At 37.2% G+C, this 21,833-nt stretch overlaps 1 protein-coding gene across 2 annotated transcripts; it reads right to left on the bottom strand.

Moving 5' to 3' along the window:
- Positions 1 to 1,752: 1,752 nt before the first annotated feature.
- On the bottom strand, positions 1,753 to 21,654 carry PROSER1 (proline and serine rich 1). Of its 2 annotated transcripts, XM_062567078.1 has the most exons (13): positions 21,273 to 21,654; positions 17,464 to 17,529; positions 16,797 to 16,865; positions 16,260 to 16,354; positions 14,303 to 14,396; positions 13,674 to 13,784; positions 12,908 to 12,991; positions 11,754 to 11,832; positions 9,109 to 9,204; positions 8,937 to 8,981; positions 4,912 to 6,676; positions 4,094 to 4,241; positions 1,753 to 3,366 (listed from the first exon to the last, which is right to left on the bottom strand). In XM_062567078.1, the coding sequence occupies exons 1-13, from the start codon at positions 21,315 to 21,317 to the stop codon at positions 3,244 to 3,246; spliced, it is 2,820 nt and encodes a 939-aa protein (XP_062423062.1). In that variant the 5' UTR covers positions 21,318 to 21,654; the 3' UTR covers positions 1,753 to 3,243. The 2 variants fall into 2 exon arrangements, with proteins under 2 accessions (XP_062423062.1, XP_062423063.1); XM_062567079.1 differs by lacking the exons at positions 14,303 to 14,396; positions 16,260 to 16,354; positions 16,797 to 16,865; positions 17,464 to 17,529; positions 21,273 to 21,654 and having other exon boundaries at positions 12,908 to 13,010; positions 13,674 to 13,769.
- Positions 21,655 to 21,833: the final 179 nt, after the last annotated feature.

The following is a 21,833-nucleotide window of genomic DNA, read 5'->3' as shown; positions in this document are numbered from 1 at the left end:
CAGTTCCAGCCAAGATCACAATACTCAGCTCATTAGCAAATGAGGAAAAGACGACAACTAATTGCTCCATCTTACATTCTGTATAGCTGCAATTAGAGCACTTGATAGAAATACTGAAAACTATTTTCAAATAGATTTCATGTATTTTCATATAATATTTCATATTAAAATGTATTTTCAAGCACAACCCCAACACATTTTCTTAGCCATTACAAATAAAGGTTTCGTATCAGAGAACATTTCACTGCACCTTATCTTTGTAGTCTCTCAGTACAGCTGAACCATGGCACTAACAGGCAACCTGAATAATCAAAAAAGAAAAAAAAAAGAAGAAGTAACAGCCCTTTCCTGGCATATTCCTGGCTCCGTGTAAGATCTGACATGGTTTGTCTTAGGAGCAAACTTTTCCCTGGCTTTTTAAAAACGGTGCTCAAGCAAGCATGACAGCTCGGGACAAATCAGTTTACAGTTTACTTCAAGCTGTAATTCAGAACACAAAATTTACCCCTGGGGGTGGAGGGGACAAAAAATTAGTAAAATGATTTTACATCAGGAGAGATCTCTAAGAAATTGAAATTTGCCTTAATCCCAACATCTGGAAAGTTTATTCAATTTACAAAATCCTGCTCAATATGATTCAGTAAGAACCAGAATGACTATTTTAGAGAGTAACTATTGAAAGTTATAATGTTTCTTGCCTAGTTTGTTCACTTGTCTGAGATCGATGACAATTTCTTATCTAAAACTACATCAGCATGTAATACTCTTCTGGATAAAGGACATTTCCCAGAAGGTAGGCACCACTTACGAAGTACACTGTCTCAGGAGAATAGCATTTAATACAGTGGACATTCACTACTCATCTGACTTCATTTGGAGATGCAGGGCTTCAGTCTCTCAGGTATCTTTCAGCTGTCCAAAGCTCACAGACACACACAAAAAGTCCATCCAAACGGAAAAAAAAAAAAAAAAAAAAAAAAAAAAAAAGACATCAGCCCCCAAAAATCACAAAATCTGTGACTATTCAATGTATGTTGTAAGAATAAGACAAACTGTTTACCTCTTGATAAAACACTGCCCAAAAGCCGATGTCCAGTACTTGTCTTTGACTATGGTGACTCTAGAGTTAGTTTAACCTTTTTTGTTTGGTTAATGGGGTAATCAAGGCTCAATTTAGAGACTAAATTCAGCACCTCAGTAAGTTCACAAAATGCTTACTGATCTTGAACTACACCTAGTCTGAGGCAAAAGACAATTTCTTTTTGATAAGAATATTTTCATTTGCCCCCTCTCCAACTGGTCCACAAATCTACAAAGAAAAGCTCATTAAAAGAAAGAGTAGAAAAGTAAAATGAAAGATAGTACAGATTTTGTCCACAGATTTCTTAATGTGAAGATAAAAGGCACTGATTTTAAAAGCAGTTCAAAGCGGAGAATCATTAGAATTTAATAGCTTCCACAAAATAAAAAACTGCAAAAGTGTATTACATTTTTACTTTTATATATAAGTTTCATTATTAAAATACATGACTATCCAATGGGTTACAAAATAAATAGGGCACTGTTTAAATTTTCTAAACACTTTATCATAAACATTTCAACATTTCTATTTATCACTCTTTAGGGAATCTATTTTATAATTCAGTACGATAAAAAAACAACATAAACAAGATCAAACATTAGGAGGCATCTTAGTAAAAAGAAGTTTATTCATCTGTTACTTAAGCAAATAGGTAATTAGTCAGCAAAGCCTTTGTGCCATGACTGTAAACTTTTTATTTAAAAAAATTGTGTTAAAAAGCAATACAGGAATTTCCATTAATGTTCTAAAAAAGTTTGTTCACATCTTGAAAGAAAATACATTAGCAACATCTCCCAGCAGAATTCATCTTTAAAAAAGTAAAACTCTAGGTGCAGAGCTGTTCTACAGTATAGTATCCTCTACGTTTTAATTTAATCACAGGATTGAATATCATTCATCTCTATCGTCTCTAAAACATGATCAAGAGCTTATCTTAAATAGATGATATTCAATGATGTGTTTACACATTGCCACAGGTACTAACATTATTAGAGTGCACAACTGAATTTCACTAACAAAGCAAGACCTTTCTATATATCATGTTATAACCTTTCCTAACCAATACAGTTAATTTAGCTATATGCCTTTAAAATCATGTACGTTTTCCAAGGAAAAATACTAAAAAATCCCATGGTCCAAATTCTGCTCCCACTTATATTCACAGGATAACATAAGCACCATCAAGTTATGGATTAGAGCCAAAAAGCTTTAAGAGAATCAGTGGGTTTGTGAGTATAAGAGAGAGAAGAACTTGACCCATGTCTGTAAACATTCACAAAAGTCTGCAGTCAAAAGTGCCGGATAGGCAGCCTATCCGCAGTACAATTATTTTATTCACAGAGTGGTAAGGGGGCAAGGAGGATGTTATGGAACATTATATTAGAGACAAATTAAAAGGCTTTTATGTACTTTGGAAAGACTTATTACCAGCTAGCTAAATTATACTCCAGTAAGACATAATCCACTTCTATCCAAACATACTACGGCATCCTTTCCTAGCTCTCCTGTTCAGATTCAGACAGTGGAGTACTCAATTCAGCAGTAAGCCCATGACAACATTTGAAAGCTTAAGAAAACCCCCAAACTCCTCCAATCTAACATGTGATGCTAACAGGAGATCCTCCTATATATGAAAGGATCCTAAGAACCATAAACTGATCTTGATCCATGCACACACAAAAGGTGTACATCTAGACTAAAGATCACCAACTGCTTTAAGTATCTAATTTTAGTCTAGATCTCATTCTACATTAACCACATATACCATATAAAACAATAGAAGGATAGGCAATTATACACACTATTAAGTATACTTGTTCTCCCCATTCAGTTTGACAGTCAATTGCTCTATTTACACATATGTCTGTTTGAACTTTCCCAATCCTGTAAAAAAGAACAAACATTGAACTCATAAGCTACAAAGAGAGTCAAAGAAGCTCAGCAATTCACAGGATCAGACCCTGAACCAATTAAAAGCAATCATGACAGTTTGCCATCTGACACAAACAGTTTCCTGGAAGCATTTTCTCCTCATATTTCCTCTTCTTTCCCCAACTCAGATCATGCTCCTACTGAAGCGGAGTGCAATTCTGTCAGCCTTCAAAGTGAGCAGGATCAGGCTCGGTCAAGCAACTACTGCAGTCTTTAAAAATATCTGGTATTTATTGCCATCCACTTTGGGGCAGACTTGTCTGCAAAGAAAATGGTGTTCCTGGTGTTGATGGATAGTTAGCAAAACCTTCAGGTTGAGCTGTATAGTTCTCCAGAGCAGAAGCAGAATGTGCCTTCAGGAAAGAAAAGTTAGGCAACAGCACTGATAAAAACAAAATAAAGTAAAACTGCAGGCATAATACTAGTCCTACTCAAAAGGTACACTAAACTTATCTAAATTATCAAATACAAATTCTGATGATAATCTAGGTAGGTCAAGGCCTGAAACAAGTTGTTCCATGGACAAGAGACATGATAAAACTACACATTATCTACAGCCATCTCGAACTTGTGTAATAACTATAGTATCTGTAGGAACTATCAAGGTGAAGGCACAACTCCAGCAGAAACAAATTCAACAAAATCTGAATTCTGTGTGCAGATAGACACTTGACCTCAAGTGAAAAAAAAAAAATCTCTACAGACAACCACTTTAAGCATTCAAATCTCAGACTGGAACTACTAGCTGGTCAGTTCAATAGATTTAAAATAAATCTAACACAAACTCTACTTACTCCTCTTTTTTTTTTCCTTTTACCACTCACCATTTTACCAAGATTTTTCAAGAAGAGTTTAATCACATTCATAATCTCCAGAAGCACTGCACATTCATTGGTTATCCAGGACCTTCAGGAGAAGTTTAATCCAAAACTTCTTAAGTTCTTTATTATCAGCCTTGTAATCAGTTCTCAAACAGGCTAGGGATGTTATTTACTTACATGAATCCCAAACAGTTCATGCTCAAGTATATGCTCAAATAATTACTGAAAGCAGAACAGTATTAACAAATAGGTACGTTACCTGTAGTAGTGCTGACTGTGCAGCCGCACTGTGCTGCAGTTCCTGTAAGGAAGGCTGTGCGGCACTTTGGGGAAAGCCGGGGATACCAGGGAGAGATAAAAGACCAGGAAAAACTGTATTTCCTGGTGTCTGAAGTCCAGAAGTCAAGCTGAAAAAAATGAGTCAAAACACAGCTGTCATTAGAAACACCTGTATCTCATTTTATCCTATGTTTCTGTCTATATAAGCTTGTATCTACGTAAGTTTGATAAGCATCTGTTTTTCTAAACCTCATAAAGGCTAGAATTTCCAAACAGAAGCCCAGCCTCTATCTACCTACAAATTATTCGTGCACATAGAAGCCAAGACTGTCTGGAACACACATGTACCTAAGAAGGGAAGTCAGATGTTTCTGTACCTTGGCTGTGCCTACTGTTAGTACACAAAAATTCACAGATGAAAGTTAATGCTGAGTACTTCCTAAAATCACAGTAACATCTTGGATATTGTCTGCCATGCCCTGAATGTATCAACAGATGCCCATGTGGGATCCATTCCTGTAAAAATCCTAGGAGGTGCCAAGTATACTCATCTGGGAAATAAGGTCACACAGCACCTCATTGGATTAGACTCTGTCATAACAGACTACTGACGAGGATAATCTATTCAATAACTATTAGTTTCTAAAGACAGGTGGAAATCTACTGGTGAGCTAAATTAAAAAAATTAACTCTACTTGCTAACTACGACTGAAAATAATGTCTATGCCTAAAGTAAAACTAATGTTTTGCTCAGAGAAAAAGAAATGGTTCTGACCTCCTTCAGAAACAGAAACATACCCAGCCTGTGCAACAAGTGCAGAGTTGAAGTTTGAGCTAAAGGCCGAGGCAAACCCTGGCAGGACTGGAGCCGGAGACGGGGCTGTGGCAGCTGCCGGCAACGGTGCAACTGCTGCTACTGCAGAAGATGCCTGGAGGCCAGGGAAAGAAGGGAGAGCAGGAGTGACAGAGGGTGTGTTAGAGACAGGAAAACCAGGGAAGGATGGGTTTGATGATCCCAGAGGTCCCTGGGCAACAGAAAAAAGGGAAGGGACGGCACTGGACAAGTTAAGCGAAAAGGGTGGAGCAGAGACTGTTGCTGAGGCGGCAAGTCCTGAGAGCACGGCTGCTGTGGTATTCACATGAGGGGCAGACACAGGTGAAGCAGTTGTAGACGGAGTAGCTAACAAAGACCCTGGGAGAGTGACGGGTGGCGTAAGTGCTGGATTACCAGTAAAAGCAAAGTTACTGGTTAGAGACGTAAAAGGAGGAAGTCCATTAAATACAGGGGCAATGGGAGCAGGGGAGCCATGTGGGGCAAGGGAAATGGAAGCCAGAGAAGTGGAATTGTTTAAAGGAGCACTCAAAGGGGAGAGACCTGATAATGCTGGATTTAGGGAACCGGGTAAACTGACTGGCACTGAAGCTGCTGAAGTGTACGCACGCCCAAGTGCCGACAGTCCTAGAGTGCCATGAGAAGGGCCAGCTGAATGAGAAGGACCTTTGAAGGCTGAAAGGGTAGGACTCATGGGTTCTGTTTTGACCAGAACTGTGGGGATACCTGTGGCAGCTGGGGCTGATGAGAGCTGCTGATCAGGATTAGTAGGGCTCGTGCCATGCAAGAGGGAGGCTGAGGAGCCACAGTTGACTGGCAGAATAGACGGTGAAGTGGTTAAAGGTGACTGTGCAGGCAATGTCGGAGGAGTGGAACTAGAATTGGCCACAGATGGGGATGGAAGACCTGGAAAAATGGCCAGCCCAGGTGTGGAGGAACGCTGTGGGGTGGGGGTGGCTGATGGAGTATAACATTTGTTGACAGAGGAAGCAGGAGGGTCAGAGCTTTGGTTAGCAAGGGCAGATAAAGAAGCAAGCTCACTTGTCATAGCAGAAGGTAAAGCAGATGAATTGATTAATGAAGTGTCATTTGATGTCAGAAATCCCTTTAAAACAGACAAAATTGGGTTAGGCAAGCTAAGTGAACCAGGAATGGTAGTGGCAGGGGAATTAGCAATTGTAGAGGGCACGGGACTAGAAATCCCTTGGGGATTAGGTGGCAAGGACAGAGGGAGGCCAGCAAAAACTGATGACAATGGAGTAGGATTATTAGCTGAAGCAACTGAAGAGGTTGCAGAAAAAGGGAGGCTAGCAAATGGTGCAGTAGCAGATGCAAAAGCTTCATTAGGTGCAGGTGTGGCACACGGTGTGGAAGAACCTTGTTGAGCTGGCGTAGCAGTGGGTATAGAAGCCAGCCCAGAGAAAACTGCAGGGACAGGGGTAGATGTTGCACTGTGAACAGAGGTGACAGGAACACCAGGCAATGAAAGGGATTTGATGACAGTAGGGGTTGGGGTGGATGGCTGAGATGTATGGATGGAAGAGGAGACCTGTCCTGGGAAAACAGGAAGGACAGGGGTAGACATGTTCATCCCAGGGATGAGTGGAGTTGCAGGTGCTAATGGATGGCTTATTGCCTTGACAGGTGATGGGGTAGGGACTGGAGTAGCAGCAGGTGTTGAAGGATTAGAACCATGAGGAGTAAAGAGCTGATTCGCTTGTGCAGAGAAAGCTGCAAAGAAACAAAACTGGTAAGAATACTTGAAACTGTCAGAAATGTTTGAAATCAACACAAACACATTTTATACAGTATTTCAAAATATGACACATAGGCAATAGCTAACACACAGCGTCTGTATATAAACAACCCATGCTGGAGCCTATGAAGGTAAAATAAAAAGGTATGTACAAACACATAACATAGGTTGTACATTATTGTAGGTTACCACTTCTCTTTAAAACCCTTTATGGCATCTGTCACCTTTTCATAATCTCATGCAAGACAGTTTAGATACTCAAATAAACTTGGTAAGAATCTCTAAGTGATTCAGATAAATATCTTCTTTCTAATCTCTAACATCTAGCTGTACTCAAACCAGATCTAGCATTCTAGCAGCCTCACAGGGCCTCCTCTGCATTCACTCTCACTGAAGGTCAGGATTTCTTTCAGAACCAGCTCTTCTAATATACCATGATTTCAGAGATTAGTCAACAACTGAAAAAAAGTAATTTCAAGTGACAGTACTTCCATCAAAATCAGGTCATTCTCTTCACTATTTCCTTCACACTTTTATTCTAGGAAGGTACACTTTTAAATTCATGCATCACAATACAATAACATCAAGTGTCAATGTTAGCTTATTAACAAATATTTTTAGAAGTCTGAAGTCATCTATAATAGAGGAAAGCACTTGCCACTATGAATATCAGCTGTTATCAACCCTACAAAGTAAGTCAAAGAGACACCAAGCTGTAGGAAAACAGAAAGGCACACTGCTAATGGGGACATAAGGGTAAATAGGGAAAAGCCGCATTTATGAACCCTGGCATGTTAAAAACTGATACCTTTACATCTAGTTCCCTGTAGAACATGAATGCGTTAAGCATTCCTCTCAAACAACCCTCATCTTTTATTTTACTTTTAAAATAATCTGTTCAACTGTAAACAGATCACTGATCTAACCAGCCAAACACCACTCATATAACTACATGCAATAAATTGTGCAGGAGGTAAATCTAATTTTTACATACAAATACTCCAAAGAAAACATCAATTTAGGTCCTCTTTTTGAAAATTCTATGACATACTCCTCTTTTTTGTATCTTAAAACTAGTCAGTTTGCAAACAACTTCCTTTTACATACTCTTTTTCAAAAAGCTGAATCTAGATCGCTCTGGATTTTTTCCCTACCTCATTCCATTTCCAAACTGAAGAATCTCCTGATGCTCACAGTTCCTAACCCCAACAGCAATAGCTACCAAAGAAATACAGCTGTAATAGAATCCAGAGCTGTTACTGAATCTCTCTTTCTTGGAGAAGATTTTCTTTTGTACTGATTTAATTCTATAAACTACGCTGCAAATACATACATATACACTTAAAGGGTATATATGCATAATGAGTCTTTAAAACAGTAATGTTCCTGCAGAGCCATCCCTGGACATAGTGGAGAAAAGACAAAACAAAACAAAACTTTCCTTCCCACCCTCATAGAAATATTTACAGGATCTAAACTTAACACGGTCATTTTATCTAATTTGGGTATTTGCTAGAACGTCTCATTTAATATACAGTAGTTCCATAGTTTCTGTTTGTCAAAACTAACAAAGTCTTATCAAATGAAGTTTAAGTAGTTCAGCATGGGATCTTATTATTTGTATCACTATCACCCCAAGACCCAAGACCAAAACCCAATATACTAAGTACCATGCAAATACAGACCAAAAAAACCTCAACAACTCTTCTGCAAAAAGAGTTATAGTTTTAAGAGAATGCAGAAGGACATACATTACAGTCTGCAATACTACATCTGGATTTCAACAAACTAGGAATAAAGAATTTGCCTGGTCCATCTGCATTGCAAGTTTTCCATTGCAACTTGTGCATGAAATAAAGATATGAATGGGCTTTCACACAGGCTGAAGTCCAGTGTTTTAGCAACTGCAGAGATACTAATGAAGTACTTCAGTGCATTACATTTCAAAGTGTATTTTGATTTAGCTTTTACACAATTTCTCAAATACATACATAGGTGCTTAAGAATAGAAAACTTCAACGTACTAATTCAATAGGCCAGATTTTAGCGTTTTAATACCTCAAAGTGTCAAATGCCTGAGACGATTTTTTTTTCCTTAACTCTCAAGGGATCTTACTTCAATAGCAGTTACATACTTAGACGCTTACAAAAATCCTGCTAAAGAAATAAAAGCTATTTATATTTTCTGAACCAAGTTAGAGTCACACAAAATCTCCCTGCAGATTTGCAATTTACCTTGATTTTGGGAAGGTTTTGCCTGGCTGGAAAGGTCTTCATTTTCTAAACAGAGAACAGCAGGTAGTTATTTAAAAGAACAAGGAACTCCAGAAGAGTGATCCTTTCATAACAATGGAGGAGAAAAAAAGAAAAAACACTAGTAACATTTTTAAAGGTATGCATGCTTTACCTGGTACAACTTGATTAGCAGTGTATGGTGGAGGAGCTGGTAAGCCTGGAGCTATGACATTAGCCATTGGAACTAAGCCAGCATTGTTGTAAGCACCTGAAAACAAATGCAACATACACCTTTTTGTCAAAAAAAACACATCTGAATAAACCAGGCAGTATCTTTCTTTAAAAGAATATTTTAAGGTTGTAAAATTTTCCTTCACAAAAAAAGCCAGACTTTATTATCCAGGCTCTTGTCAAAGTCTGTCCAAGTGACATGCATTATGATCCAAGTTTTAGTAAGGACACTTCTCTAACCATTTTTAACAGCAGAACCAAACAGGAACTAAAAAAGTTCTGTTCCTTGAAACAGCCTGAAAAAGCCAGACTTCTGTTGCTTTCAGTTTTGTGATAACTGAAAAACTCAGAGGGAGAGAAGTGATTTGGAGTGTCTGCAGCAGTATTTGTTCTTCTTCCTATTCCTAACTTAGACTGTTGCTACTCTTCCTTTAATGCAAAAGCCTTTAGAAATAAAGGCACATATGCATAGCAATGATCACTCACCAACCTTCCAATACTAGCCAGAAAACTAAGAGAAAATGTTCCAACTCTGTGCACATCGAATACTTAGCCTATTATTCTTCAACAACTTTTTAAACATTAAGAAACTGAAGTGGGATAGCAGATGATTTTGATACAAAATGTTCGTTGTATTTGACATACCAAAGACACCTTTTTCCCCCTTTGAGGTAACTCAAACTACTGTTCTACAGCTATGGTATATGGTTCTGAAGAGCATCATCAGAATTTAAATAACAGGAATATGTATACAATAATAAGCCTGAACAAACATTTTAAGCAAATTCATGCATCCTATGAAAAGGCAGCACATGAACAATATTCAGAGTGTAGTAATATGCCATACAAAGGTTTTTTTCTGATTTTACACTTTTATAGCACATCTACCTAAAGTTAGATTTCTGGCATGAAAACTAATTTTTTTTTTTGATTTGGATCATGAATGATCATTATGCCACCAAGGTAGATGTTATACCTATGTGTTCTATATATATATGAGACAAAACGAAACATAATTTCCATCGTTTTTGACTATTACTTAAAAACAATAAAGTTAAAATAGTCTCAGGTCAGTAACTGCAATCTCATTAAACATCTGTGTGTGTGTCTATATATATATATATACACACACACAGACACATCCCTGCACATATAAAACGTTCGCAATAGATAAAAGCAATAGAAATAAATCTCTTCCCATTTTGAAATATGTTTTTTACCTCTTAATGAAATATAACTCACTTAAGAGCTAGATTCAAGTAAATCATCAGTTCCCTATTAACAAGGGACTTCTTAAAAAACCATTTTACAGCCTAATAAGGCCCCAAGAGCTCAAAAGCTATTTCATATGCTAAAATCTGATAACATCTAGGTCTAGTCAGAAGCCAAATTTCGTGTGCTAACCTATTTTTGACAAGATTCATCTAATATAAATTTCAGCTAGTCTATAGATTTCCTTTATACTCACTGGAGAGAAAGTCTTTTCTAGTCACAAAGCATCAGATTTTCTCAACTTAAGTCACTGGTAGTTTCCATTTTTCTGAACTGACTACAAAGGGATTCGTAAGCATCAAGTTGGTGAGATGACTCACCCTTCAACAGCCACACTATTAACATCTCAAACCAATTCCAGAACATCCCCTTATCACCTCTCTTGAAAATGCCTTGAAATCTCTAAGAGCACAAAAAGCAAGCTTCTAAACCAAAGCACTCTTTGTTACGCAATACAGAATGGCAATGTTAAAACAGCTTTCAGCTGCTGCACCAAAAGACCAGACCTTGGCTATGTTAAGTACTCCAACCTATTCTTCCAGATAAGTGGTAACTCAATAGTACCACCCGCCAAACCCATGTCACAGTATTCAGGCGGCTGGATTCCAGCTGCAGATGAAAGATGTGCTGCTAAGCACCTTGCCATCTTCCACAAATACCTGGAATCAAACAACTGACATAGCAAAGATAAAAATGCTTTTGCAAAAAGGCTCAGCCTTGCCTGAGGCACAAGGCTAGGAAGGGATAGAATCAAACACTGCACACTGCAACCACTACTTCCCTCTGAAATTAAAGTCTACAATGCCTAAACTTTTCTTTTAGGAAGCTATTTTCCACTGTGATGGGGATAAGTGAAGGTAATTTACTGCAGGCAGTTGAGAAACAGATTACTGCCATTCAGCAAGTTTCTATATATTGCCATCTAATTTAGGTGTGCCTGACCACATCCTAAATTGGCACAAAAGAATTGTGAAGCCAAAGCCCAAACCTTGGTCAAAGGTTAGTGCAACAACACAGCCCTAGTCTGATCTTACATACACAATGCCTCCCATACATGAAATATTTTGTTGTCAGAACAGGACTGTTAGTTTTCTTTATGATGTGGCTGTTGGAAAAAGAAGCCAACAGATTCCTCATTTTAACAACTCTGCAGTCATGACAGGAAGAGGTAGAAACTAGTACCCAGAGCATGCTTAGGGAGCACAAGCCAATTTCAGATATGATCATGGTCAGAGAAACTGACACTTGACACTCTTTACTTAAAAGGCAAATGGATGAAACAATAGCATCAAGCTAAAACACATAGAAGCTTACTTGGTGCAATAGTTGCATGTGGCCGACATGGTGGGATGGGGTATGGAACTGGTTTGTGTGGGTTGTAGGTTGATGGAGCCTATATAAAAAACAAAACAAAAACAAACAAACAAAAAAAAAGAAAACAGAAGCAGCAATAGTGAAAGCATTACCTAATGTTTCTCGCACAGAAATTTAACGTTCAGATACTGCACAGAGCTGTCCTTCATGAGAAAAATATCACGATACCAAATTTCATCATAAATGCTACAGTGGCCATAAATGTTTCACACCTTCTGGAGAGAAGGAAATAAACACCACTAGTTTATGTTTAGATTTTAATGAAACACTAAGGTAGGTGCAGGTAGGAAAAAGGATCTCCTTCCTGATTGTAGTCATTGCACCCCGCATTCTTCGTACTAAACATTCAGCACATTTTTAAACGTGTTGTTAAAGAGTACTCTTAATATCAAATATTAATAACAATATTATTATTAATAGTGCACTATTAATAATAATATAATAAACTCAAATATTCAGCACATTTAAAAATAACAAATATTTATGAAGTTATCTATTCTTTTAACATAATACAATGCAGTGGGAAACACCTCACAAAAGTGCAAAATATTTGGACAATACTTCAAAACTCACAGTAGAAGTAGTATCAGATCCAGTGAACATTTCTCCCACACATTTAAAATTTTTGAATACAAATCAGCTGTGTTGTCAAGAAACAAGAACCTCCTCACAATGCATCCCCTTAATTCAAACTTTCAAGACACATGCATTTTTTTTATGTGGGAAACCCTCAGAGACTGTGATATAAAGTTTGTATAAAAATTTATCTAAAACTTCCACTAGCTCATGACGGACTACTGAAACTGCTTTTAGTTTTCTCTTCCACCACTGTGATTTAAATTCTGGCCTTGAATGCTAGCATGTTGTATCCACTAGACAGTCACATTCCCAAGGATATAAACTAAAGCTTGATTCTTCAATTTACATACAGAAATAGTCACTGAATATTATTTTGGTTATAGAAAATAAACTTTGTTAAATTGTTATTCTACTGTCTTCCTGTAATATAACAGTACCTCATAAAAAGCTTTATTAATTTGGTTGTTGATTGCACTTTTTTCTTAATATTTCGTTTATTTACTTATTAGACGTACTGGTTTGGATGGTCCAAGTATACGGGCTGCTATTCCCTTTCCCTCATTAGTAGATTCTTCTGTGTCCTTTTTGATAGGAGTTCCCTGAAATAAGAAAATTAAACTATTAAGTATTAATTTAAAAGCAAAACTTGCTACAGAATTTCTTGTATATTTGCCTTATTTCTAAATCACAGTCAAATTTCTGGATATTCTGAGTGTGATACTTAATCATGTTTGTTCAGAAAAAAGAAAGATGTTCTATGCTCATAAAAATTTTTAAGTAAGAGCATTCCACGTAGTTTGGTTTATAACATTGGGCTTTTCTACAGGATGCATATTAAACAGTCCATGTTTCCCCGTAACTTGTGCTTTTGGCTCTCAAAGTGTTCACAAGAAATATTTAACATAGCTGTTCAAAACTACACTAGGATTAACAGTAGTATCATAATGATCATATTAGGTCATCTCTCCTACCTACTATTAAGGTTCTTTAAATCTCTAGTTTCCTTCCTTCTGCCAAATGTAGTTGTATTTTATAATCTTTTCCATATATTAACAATATCTTATTTATGCAGTAATCTTCCCCCAAAGCAGCACAGGAAGAATGTGCAAATAAAAAAAATGCAGGTTGGCTAAGAACACATAATGGAGTAACTCAAGAAAAAAAAAACATTGCTTTTAATTCCATTCCTCCTTCCATGTATATGAATCCTGGTTTGATTATACTCTAACGAACGCTAAATCAAGAATGCTATGAAAAGCACAAGCAAATGATCATGCTTACTGGGAAAATTCCATTTATACGGCTTGGTTTGCCCTTGGGATAAGGGTTGCCCGGAATCATGCCACAGGATGAGATCATAGCATGAGGAGCTTTACAACCCGTTTTTGAAGCCTGCAAAATAATCAAAGAAAATATATTACCTGTTATTAAATTCAATGTTTTAAAGAAATGAATTACTATTTCATAACATTTAGACTGCATTAATCCATCTATTCAGAAGAACACAAAGCTTTGTCTCTCCTGGATGTCAGATCTTATTCTGAGGTACTCCTGATATTCTGCTAAAATCCCCTTTGTACTGAATAACTCAGCCCATCTCTGCTTTTACAGAACTCAGGTGCAAATTCTTGGTGTTCTTTAAAGTAAACTCAAACTATGTACTTAAGCATTGGTTACATGTCTATGTCCCTTTTGCCATCTGATCCTAACTCCAGACAACCTTCCCGCTTCTTTGCGCATGCATTACATGTTTTGTTTTTTTTTTTTTTTGTAGCTGCTTCTTGCATGTTGTCTTCCACCAGCAGTTACTAGCAGCCCTCACAATGAAGTCTTCATCCTATCATGACCATAAAGATGGAAACAATACTGTATTTTTTAAAAAATAAAGAAAACTAAAGTATCTTGAATACCTGCTCAAGAATTCTTCTGCATCTTTTCTTCTCTGACATATTAATTCTGAATAGATCTTCAATAAGGCGATAATTCTGAGCATCAACAATGTTGCTATAAAGGAAGATATTGACAAATGATTACTGTCATTTCATATGCTTGCCAGAAATAGTACGCTACAGAAAAACAAATAACATTTATTCAAACAGTATTCAACAGAACTTAAGTTCAGATCATAACATTATCATTATTAAAGTAAAAACCTCAGGCTTAATTAAATATTGACCTCATAACTAAGTGAAACATGGTATTAGGATTACTTATCAATACAAAGTAACCAACAATGACTAGACTTTATAGTAAAAATAATTATGTTGACAAAATGAATTTTGCATCATAGCAGTTCATTAGAAAGCTTTAATTGCTACTAGCAAACAATTCCCAACACAGCAGAAAAACAGCAGCTATGAGGTTTGCCATTGTCTCTTATTTACTTCAGAATGAAAAAGATGAACTTATTGCAATTCTCCTCATGTTCCACAATGCTAATGAAACTCTTTAGATAGTTCCAGGAAGTACCTTCCCTTCTCCTTGCTCTTTTCCAAAAAAAAAAAAAATGCTGGACATACTTAAGAGAACAACAAATTCTGCAAACATAGTAGGTAGCCAAATGCCCAATTCTACACACGTGCTTCAAAATTCTGACCACAGCACTTTTACTGCTGACAAATGTCCTCTCTCTGTCCCAACCTTAAGGTAGTGGAACTACAATACAGCCCCTTAAAGGAGGAATTCTCAATGGAGGAAAGCATTAGAAGAAATGGAATCAGCAGGATGTTGAACAAAGCCATGTAAAACACCTTAAAGAATGGTATTAAAATGTGAATGTACTTTCAGCTCTCTTCTCTAGATTTTTTTTTTTTTTTTTTTTTACAAAGTCATGGGTTAAGATTTTTATTTCGTAATGACTCCCTTATGCTCTTACACTGCAGAAACTCAACAGTTTAAAGTTACCACACTCACCCCCCACACACACCAGCTAAAGAGCAGCAACTAATCAGTCTATATATGCTAATCCCATTTCAAGGAATAGTAAAACAGATTAGTTTAATGTGTTGCTAAAATTCCTTTAGGCTATCTAGTTTGCTTTGGACTAAAATAGATTAGGACCATTCATACAGCTTCCTGCAGATCAACTCCAAAAGCAAGACTGTGGTAGGCTGTGATAAATAGTAGTTCATATACAAGGCAGACATGCCTTATACAAAAAAAAAAAAAAAAAAAAAAAAAAAAAAAAAAAAAAACAAAACTAAGAAACCTCAACCACCACACATGCATCCACCCTTCATTCATATAATAAATCAGAAGAGTTCTAAAATAATGTAAATGCCAGATCCTTTGAAGCAGCTTTGTTCAATAAAAAAAATCTTGCTGTATAAACATACATTTAAAATTCCTATAGCATTTTTATAGACATTAGATCTGTAAGTCACATGTGCCAATTTAAAGCAAGTATTCACTTCATTTTCACAAATACAATTTTTACAGAGCTTTTAAAATGATAAAGATTTAATTCACAGACTACACAGCTACAACCTTACTCACAGCCTTACTCTGACCTAAAGCCTTTTACATTCCATTGAATAGAAATAATCTTAAGGGTCTCTTAAATCTTGTAAAGACTAGAGAATATACTTTAAAAACATTGGTGAAGCAGCAGATTTCCAGCAGGCAAAAGCCTCCGTAGCATGATGCTCACGACAGTTGAAATTTGGAATTTTACATATCTACTTCTTATTCTTCTTTTTTATAGCCCCATTGGCAATGAATTTGCATTTCTGAAAAAAAGAGTTGCACTTCCCCTTAACTGGTCATAGTGCTTCCTTCTAGAAGTATCTTAAGTATCTTATACATACTCCAACTTTAATAAAATAACGATTACATCTTAAGGAAATACAACTCACAAGAGGTACTTACGAAGCTAAGATTTCCAAGGCAATAAGTTTGTCCTTACTGAACGTGAAACAGTTGAGAATATTAACCATTTTTGATGCCGGAACAGCCACTATTTTCTGACAAGAGAGAAAAACATTTAAATAAAATAAGGCAGTACAATTACTTTAAATTCATGATGCAACATGGTAACAGTTTCATATCATGCATTGCAGTAAATGTTTAATATTATCTCCCTCTCACTGGGAAAGAGATTCTCCATGATAACTGCTGGAAAACAACTCTAAAAAGCACTTGCCAAAAAACAGAAAAAATAGAAGACTTATTAATAGTTACAATAGGTAACTTCTTGTGATATAGAGGAAGGTAAAAGATACTTCAGTAAGAAGAGATACACTTTTTAGAAGTATGATGGCTCTCATAATGATATCTTTGAAAAAGAACGAGGAGAATAGGAAAGCTTGAAGATTAAAGGTTAGACACATCAGCTGGGGAAGTATACATCATAAAATTAAAGGCAGATTAGGAACGCAAATACAAAGTCATGCTACAAAAACTTACATGCTGTAAAGCCTTTATTGCCTTGAGCTGTGGTTCGGCCCAAGAAAAGTATCTCAGTAACTCAACAACCTGCAACAGAAAGGACTTCAATTAATTCTTTATGTGGATTCAAAATTTATGCTAATGTATGCTAAAACATTAGTGCATATGAGGAACTAATGTATTTTTGGCATATAAGTAAGCTCTTAAAAACCCTGCCTTATCAGATAAAGTTTTTATACAAACATTTAAAATAGGTACTTACTTCAATAGATATTTGTATATGTGCCCAACTGCAGCCACAGTATTAAAATTAAAAATTCTCACAAAGGCTTAGAAATACTCAGAATCTCAAACAGTATGACAACCAAACACATACATAAAGAAAAAAAACATATTTTTGTGCCAAAATAACAGTTGGGTATTTGTTACTACGTAGCCATTTAGAAACTACATCCAAAATAATCCCGAATTTCATGATGATTAATTTCCCCTACGTCAGGAGCTAAAATGTAATAGTTATGATAACATAAAACTGTTTTTAACAAATTAATGCTGATATAACAATGTAGATTTAAATCTCTTCAGTTAATTAAAAAGTAAATATAATCCATTTGAGTAGGATTAAAGAAAATGTCTTTCTAAAAAACAGGAGCTCCCTTTAAACCAAGTTAATGTTGACTTTTACCTGTTCACTTGAAAAGTATCCATGAACATATTCAATAGCTTTTAACTTGTACTCAGTCAATACAGCCTAAAAGATAGAGAAAAAAAAAAAAGAAAAATAAGTAACTCCTCAAAAATTATAGCACAACCATCTGCTATACAAATCTATTGATCTAAAAAATGTCTGATTTTACAAAACAATATTTGCATCATTACCCTGAAATATTTCTGAGAATTGTCTAAGGATATTTCATAGACAATTAAGTCAACAAGGGAAGCCAGAGAAAGGACATATAATTCTTTTGTTAACAAAAAGCTACTGATTTTCTTTGCATCATTTCGCATTGTTTTTTGGCATAAAATTGTACTGAAAAAACATTACCATCATCATTCCCTTTGCCTCTAACGTTTACACCAATTTTATGTTAAACAAGATAAAATGCGTCCTTATTCATACAATATTTTCATATGTTTCCTGTAAAATAATTAGCAAAGCATCTTATTTCAGTGAATTTAAGAAAAAGCTGGGTGTGAAGTCTGTAGATAGCTATATGAGAAAACCTTGCTCCAGAGGGTGATGTTGTATTATCAATACCATCCCATAGCTTAAACTTTAATATGCAATCATACAAAACAAAGGAAGCAGAGTACTCTACTGCAGTACTGACCACCATTTTTGATTTAGTAGCAAGATATAGTTCTTCTGACACCATATGGGCATGCAATAGCCAGGGCTTCCCCCCTCTCCTCACACCTAGCTCACTGACGCATATAAAGGACATAAACATAGGGCAAGAATTCAACTGAGACCATTCTAACTAGCACACATCCTTTTCTCTGCAGTTTGTATGGCCCTCATCCATTGGTAACACTAACTCCTCTCAAATCACCCCCACCCCTTCACCCGCTGCAACCGTTTCCATCTTCTTCCCAGCTGCACTGTATAGACTGAAACCCCATCTATACTCTTTTGCTTTCCCCATTTTGTGGCTCCACACTGACAGACACGCTGTTCTCCTTCACTGCAATCAGATTATGAATAGCATGGGTGCACAGAAAACAACCTGCACACTGTCCTAGGCAAACCTCTTCCTTTTGCTGTCTCATTAAGAGATTGAGATTACCAGAAATGCTGAAGTCACAGGGTAAAAAACACTTCTCTCTTCATGCTCCTTTTCTTCTCTTCCTTTCTTCTTTTCACGTATTTAGGAAAAAGTCTAGTTATCTCGTATAACAACTTCTTCATCAAAACTAGAGTAACTCTTACTCCTTAAATTAACAACTGAATGACTCATAACAAGAACATAAGCAGAAAGCACCGTTATGTACATTTATGAAAGAAAATATTTTATTAATAATCACAGATACACATGGGGAAAGATGGAACTAAGCCACATATTAAGACTTTAATCAATGTTTTTCCTACTAATAGTGAGACTGAAAATGGAGTGTACCAACAGGATTACCTGCAAACAACAGAAAAAAGGGTTTTGCTAGAGAGCTAGAAATGAAGTTTAAACAAAGACCTAATAACAAAGATATAAAATAAGTATTTGGAAAATGAACCTTAGGCAACAGAAACATTAGCAGCACAGCTAGTATTAACAAAGCACAGTATTAAGGATTAACAGTAAGTCTGCTTTATAAGAACACAGGCAGAGCACATACAGGAAGTATAATTGCCTAAAATTACATGTCAGGAAAATCTTTTGTCTGAAGTACTTACTAGTCGTATGGCGAATTTAAGCAGTACTGCACTGCAGCATCAGTAATATTTGAAACATTACTCCCCCCCACACACATCAATTCTCAGAGAAAATATGTTACACAAAGGTTGTTTCTTGCCTTCCCCCCAAATTTCCCACACAAGATCTTAGAGTGGGAGGAAAGAACACATCCAGAAATTTCTTTGGCTTGGGAAACTGTTTCTCTATTACACGGAATGATACAAACTTATTTTATAAAGGAGAATTTGTGACAAAGACCTTATGCAAAAATGCTACTAAGAGCAGTGGGGATAAGAAAGGCTCATCACCGGGGCTTTTGTGCAGAAGTGGCACATACCTCAGTATGTTTCAGAGGCCTAAACTGTAACTGCAGCTATAGCCGCATCTCACCCGAAAACAGAACAGCCTTCTCTGGAGCATCCAACACCAGATAAAGCAGATGGCCTCATACAACCCCTCATAACAAGCACATTTATTAGAAAAATGGTAAAGGGTTACATCTCTACCATAAGGCAATTGTATTGCTAACAGGTTCTTGAAATTCATACAAAGAAAGGTTTAACAGGATACATAACTGTTCTTTTGTGAGATTTAAGTCACCTCTGCTTAACATTTCAACTACAGCAAAATACACCATTGTGGGTTTTTACTTCTCATGTACTTCTCATTAATTTCAGAGGTTCTGAAGGATCCAGACATTCTTCCAACTCCCTTCAAAGTTCTCTTCCACCTCCTTGTCCATTTCCAGCAGTTGGGGGGACTGTCCCAACAACTAATTTCTAGATTTCCTGTTAAAAGCAGGCCTCTATACAGAAGGAAGTGCGAGCATCTGCCCAAGAATGGGAAGCCCAGATGTGTATCTCTGCTTCCCACACCAAGTAGACATATATTTTGTTCAGCAAGTTTTCCCAACATGAGAGGTATATACAGAATTCAGGGAATGGATCAAACCCCAGGATTTTACATTCTGGGATAAGGTGGGTGCACGCTCCTGAGTGGTGGGAGATGTGGCTTAGAACAAGGAAAGCCAAGGACATCTTAGAACTCAGCCCTCCCATGTCTTAAATGTGCATCTCCTAAAGCATTACATGTTAAGGTGAATACCTCACATTTTAAGTTAACTTCTCCAGTCACAAACAAAAAGGGAAAAAAATGACTTTCTTTTATTCCTCAAAACTTATATGAAAATGCCATGATAAATTAGTTACTTCAAGTGACACTTTTAAATTGCATTTTGTGAGGTCAGTGCTAACAGCCTAGACAGTCTCAATCTTCTGAGAAAACAAAAACAGTTTGAGCCAAAGACACGCACTCAGAAGAAATACATTAAGAGTACTTTCAGAGGACAACAAAATAACACACAATAACAATGACAGATCGATTTAATTATCTAGACTTCCATAATCTCTTTTATCTGAAACCTCTTTTAGAGCCTTACAGCTGAACAGTCTGATGGCCTGTCTTATCACTGCAAGCATCATCTTCAAACTTCAATCTTTGAAGCTCATCTTCAAACTTACCCTGTACACAGACAATCTGTACATGGCAAAAATGTTTGACTTTGCAACAAGGCACTGTTCATGAACTTTAAAAGCTCCTGAATCAGGAGAACTAGAGACAAACATGCTACTGAAGGTTAAGTGAGACGTGAAATCTGAAAAATCACCTTTACCATACAGGCTAAGAGCAAGAAATACAATGCACATCTCAGATCTTTCAACTCTCTGCTTTAATTTTACAATCATCCAATATATATTCGGGATATTCCACTGATAGTTTAAAAGAAGTCCTTTAAATTGTGCTAAAAGTATTTAATATAGTTGCTTAGCTTTCTATGAATTATAACAATTCTGCATCTCACTATCTGCCCAACAATCTCAAAGACAGCAAGGATATCACACAAAGATTTACACTACCTCTGATATACAAAGGCTAGCTTCTGGCACCATTCCCACACTGCAGTTCTTCAAAGTGAGAAATAACTTAGCCTTTATTCAATTTTCATGTAAACAGTAAACCAAATGAACACACTACTTCAGGTGTTCATCTACCACAATAATCTGCAGCCAAATAGTTAAAGCTAGCATGCAAAACAAGAAGTTACCTTTCTAATTTCATCCAGCACGGTTTCAAATGATTTCTTATCCATCTTTATTAGCTCACTCAACGCAGGTATTTAAACAGGAAAAAAAATCCAGGCCAAATATTTTAAGCAAAGTATTGTTAAGAATATAGAAGAAAAAAAATATCGTCCATCCAGGAAGAAAAATAAGAACAGGGCACAAGAGGTGGCTTAGGATTTCTTTAGCACTTGGGAATTTAGCGCTGGCACCTTTGCAATGCGGGACACAACGCCAGAGACAAAGGCAGAGCCCGGGCACTGCCCGCCGCCTCGGCGGCGCTTGCGGCCGTCGCCGGCGCGCTGGGGGCTGCTGGCGGCCGGGACGGAGAGCAGCAAGGGCCCGTCCCTGCCCGGCCCGGGCAGAAGGCCGCAGCCGCCCGGAGCGGGCGGGGGGCGCGGGCCGCCCGGCGGCAGCGCCGCTCGCTCCTCAGCACACGGCGCCGCGGCGCGGCCAGCCCGCGCCCGCCCGCGGGGCGCCGCCGCCCGCCATGGAGCGCCGCGCCGCCACCCTTTGTTACCGGCGGCCGCAGAGGCCGAGGCGCT

Source organism: Rhea pennata, chromosome 1 (genome assembly GCF_028389875.1).
Source record: "Rhea pennata isolate bPtePen1 chromosome 1, bPtePen1.pri, whole genome shotgun sequence".
Classification (NCBI taxonomy): domain Eukaryota; kingdom Metazoa; phylum Chordata; class Aves; order Rheiformes; family Rheidae; genus Rhea; species Rhea pennata.
This window is presented reverse-complemented; position numbering and strand designations above follow the sequence as displayed.

Coding starts and splice junctions, on each gene's coding strand:
- PROSER1 (XM_062567078.1), bottom strand. CDS start 21,317: ATGGATAAGAAATCATTTGAAACCGTGCTGGATGAAATTAGAAAG. Junction 14,397..16,259: donor GCCTTGGAAATCTTAGCTTC/GTAAGTACCTCT, acceptor CTTCCTTTATAG/CAACATTGTTGATGCTCAGA. Junction 13,785..14,302: donor GCAGAAGAATTCTTGAGCAG/GTATTCAAGATA, acceptor ATTATTTTGCAG/GCTTCAAAAACGGGTTGTAA.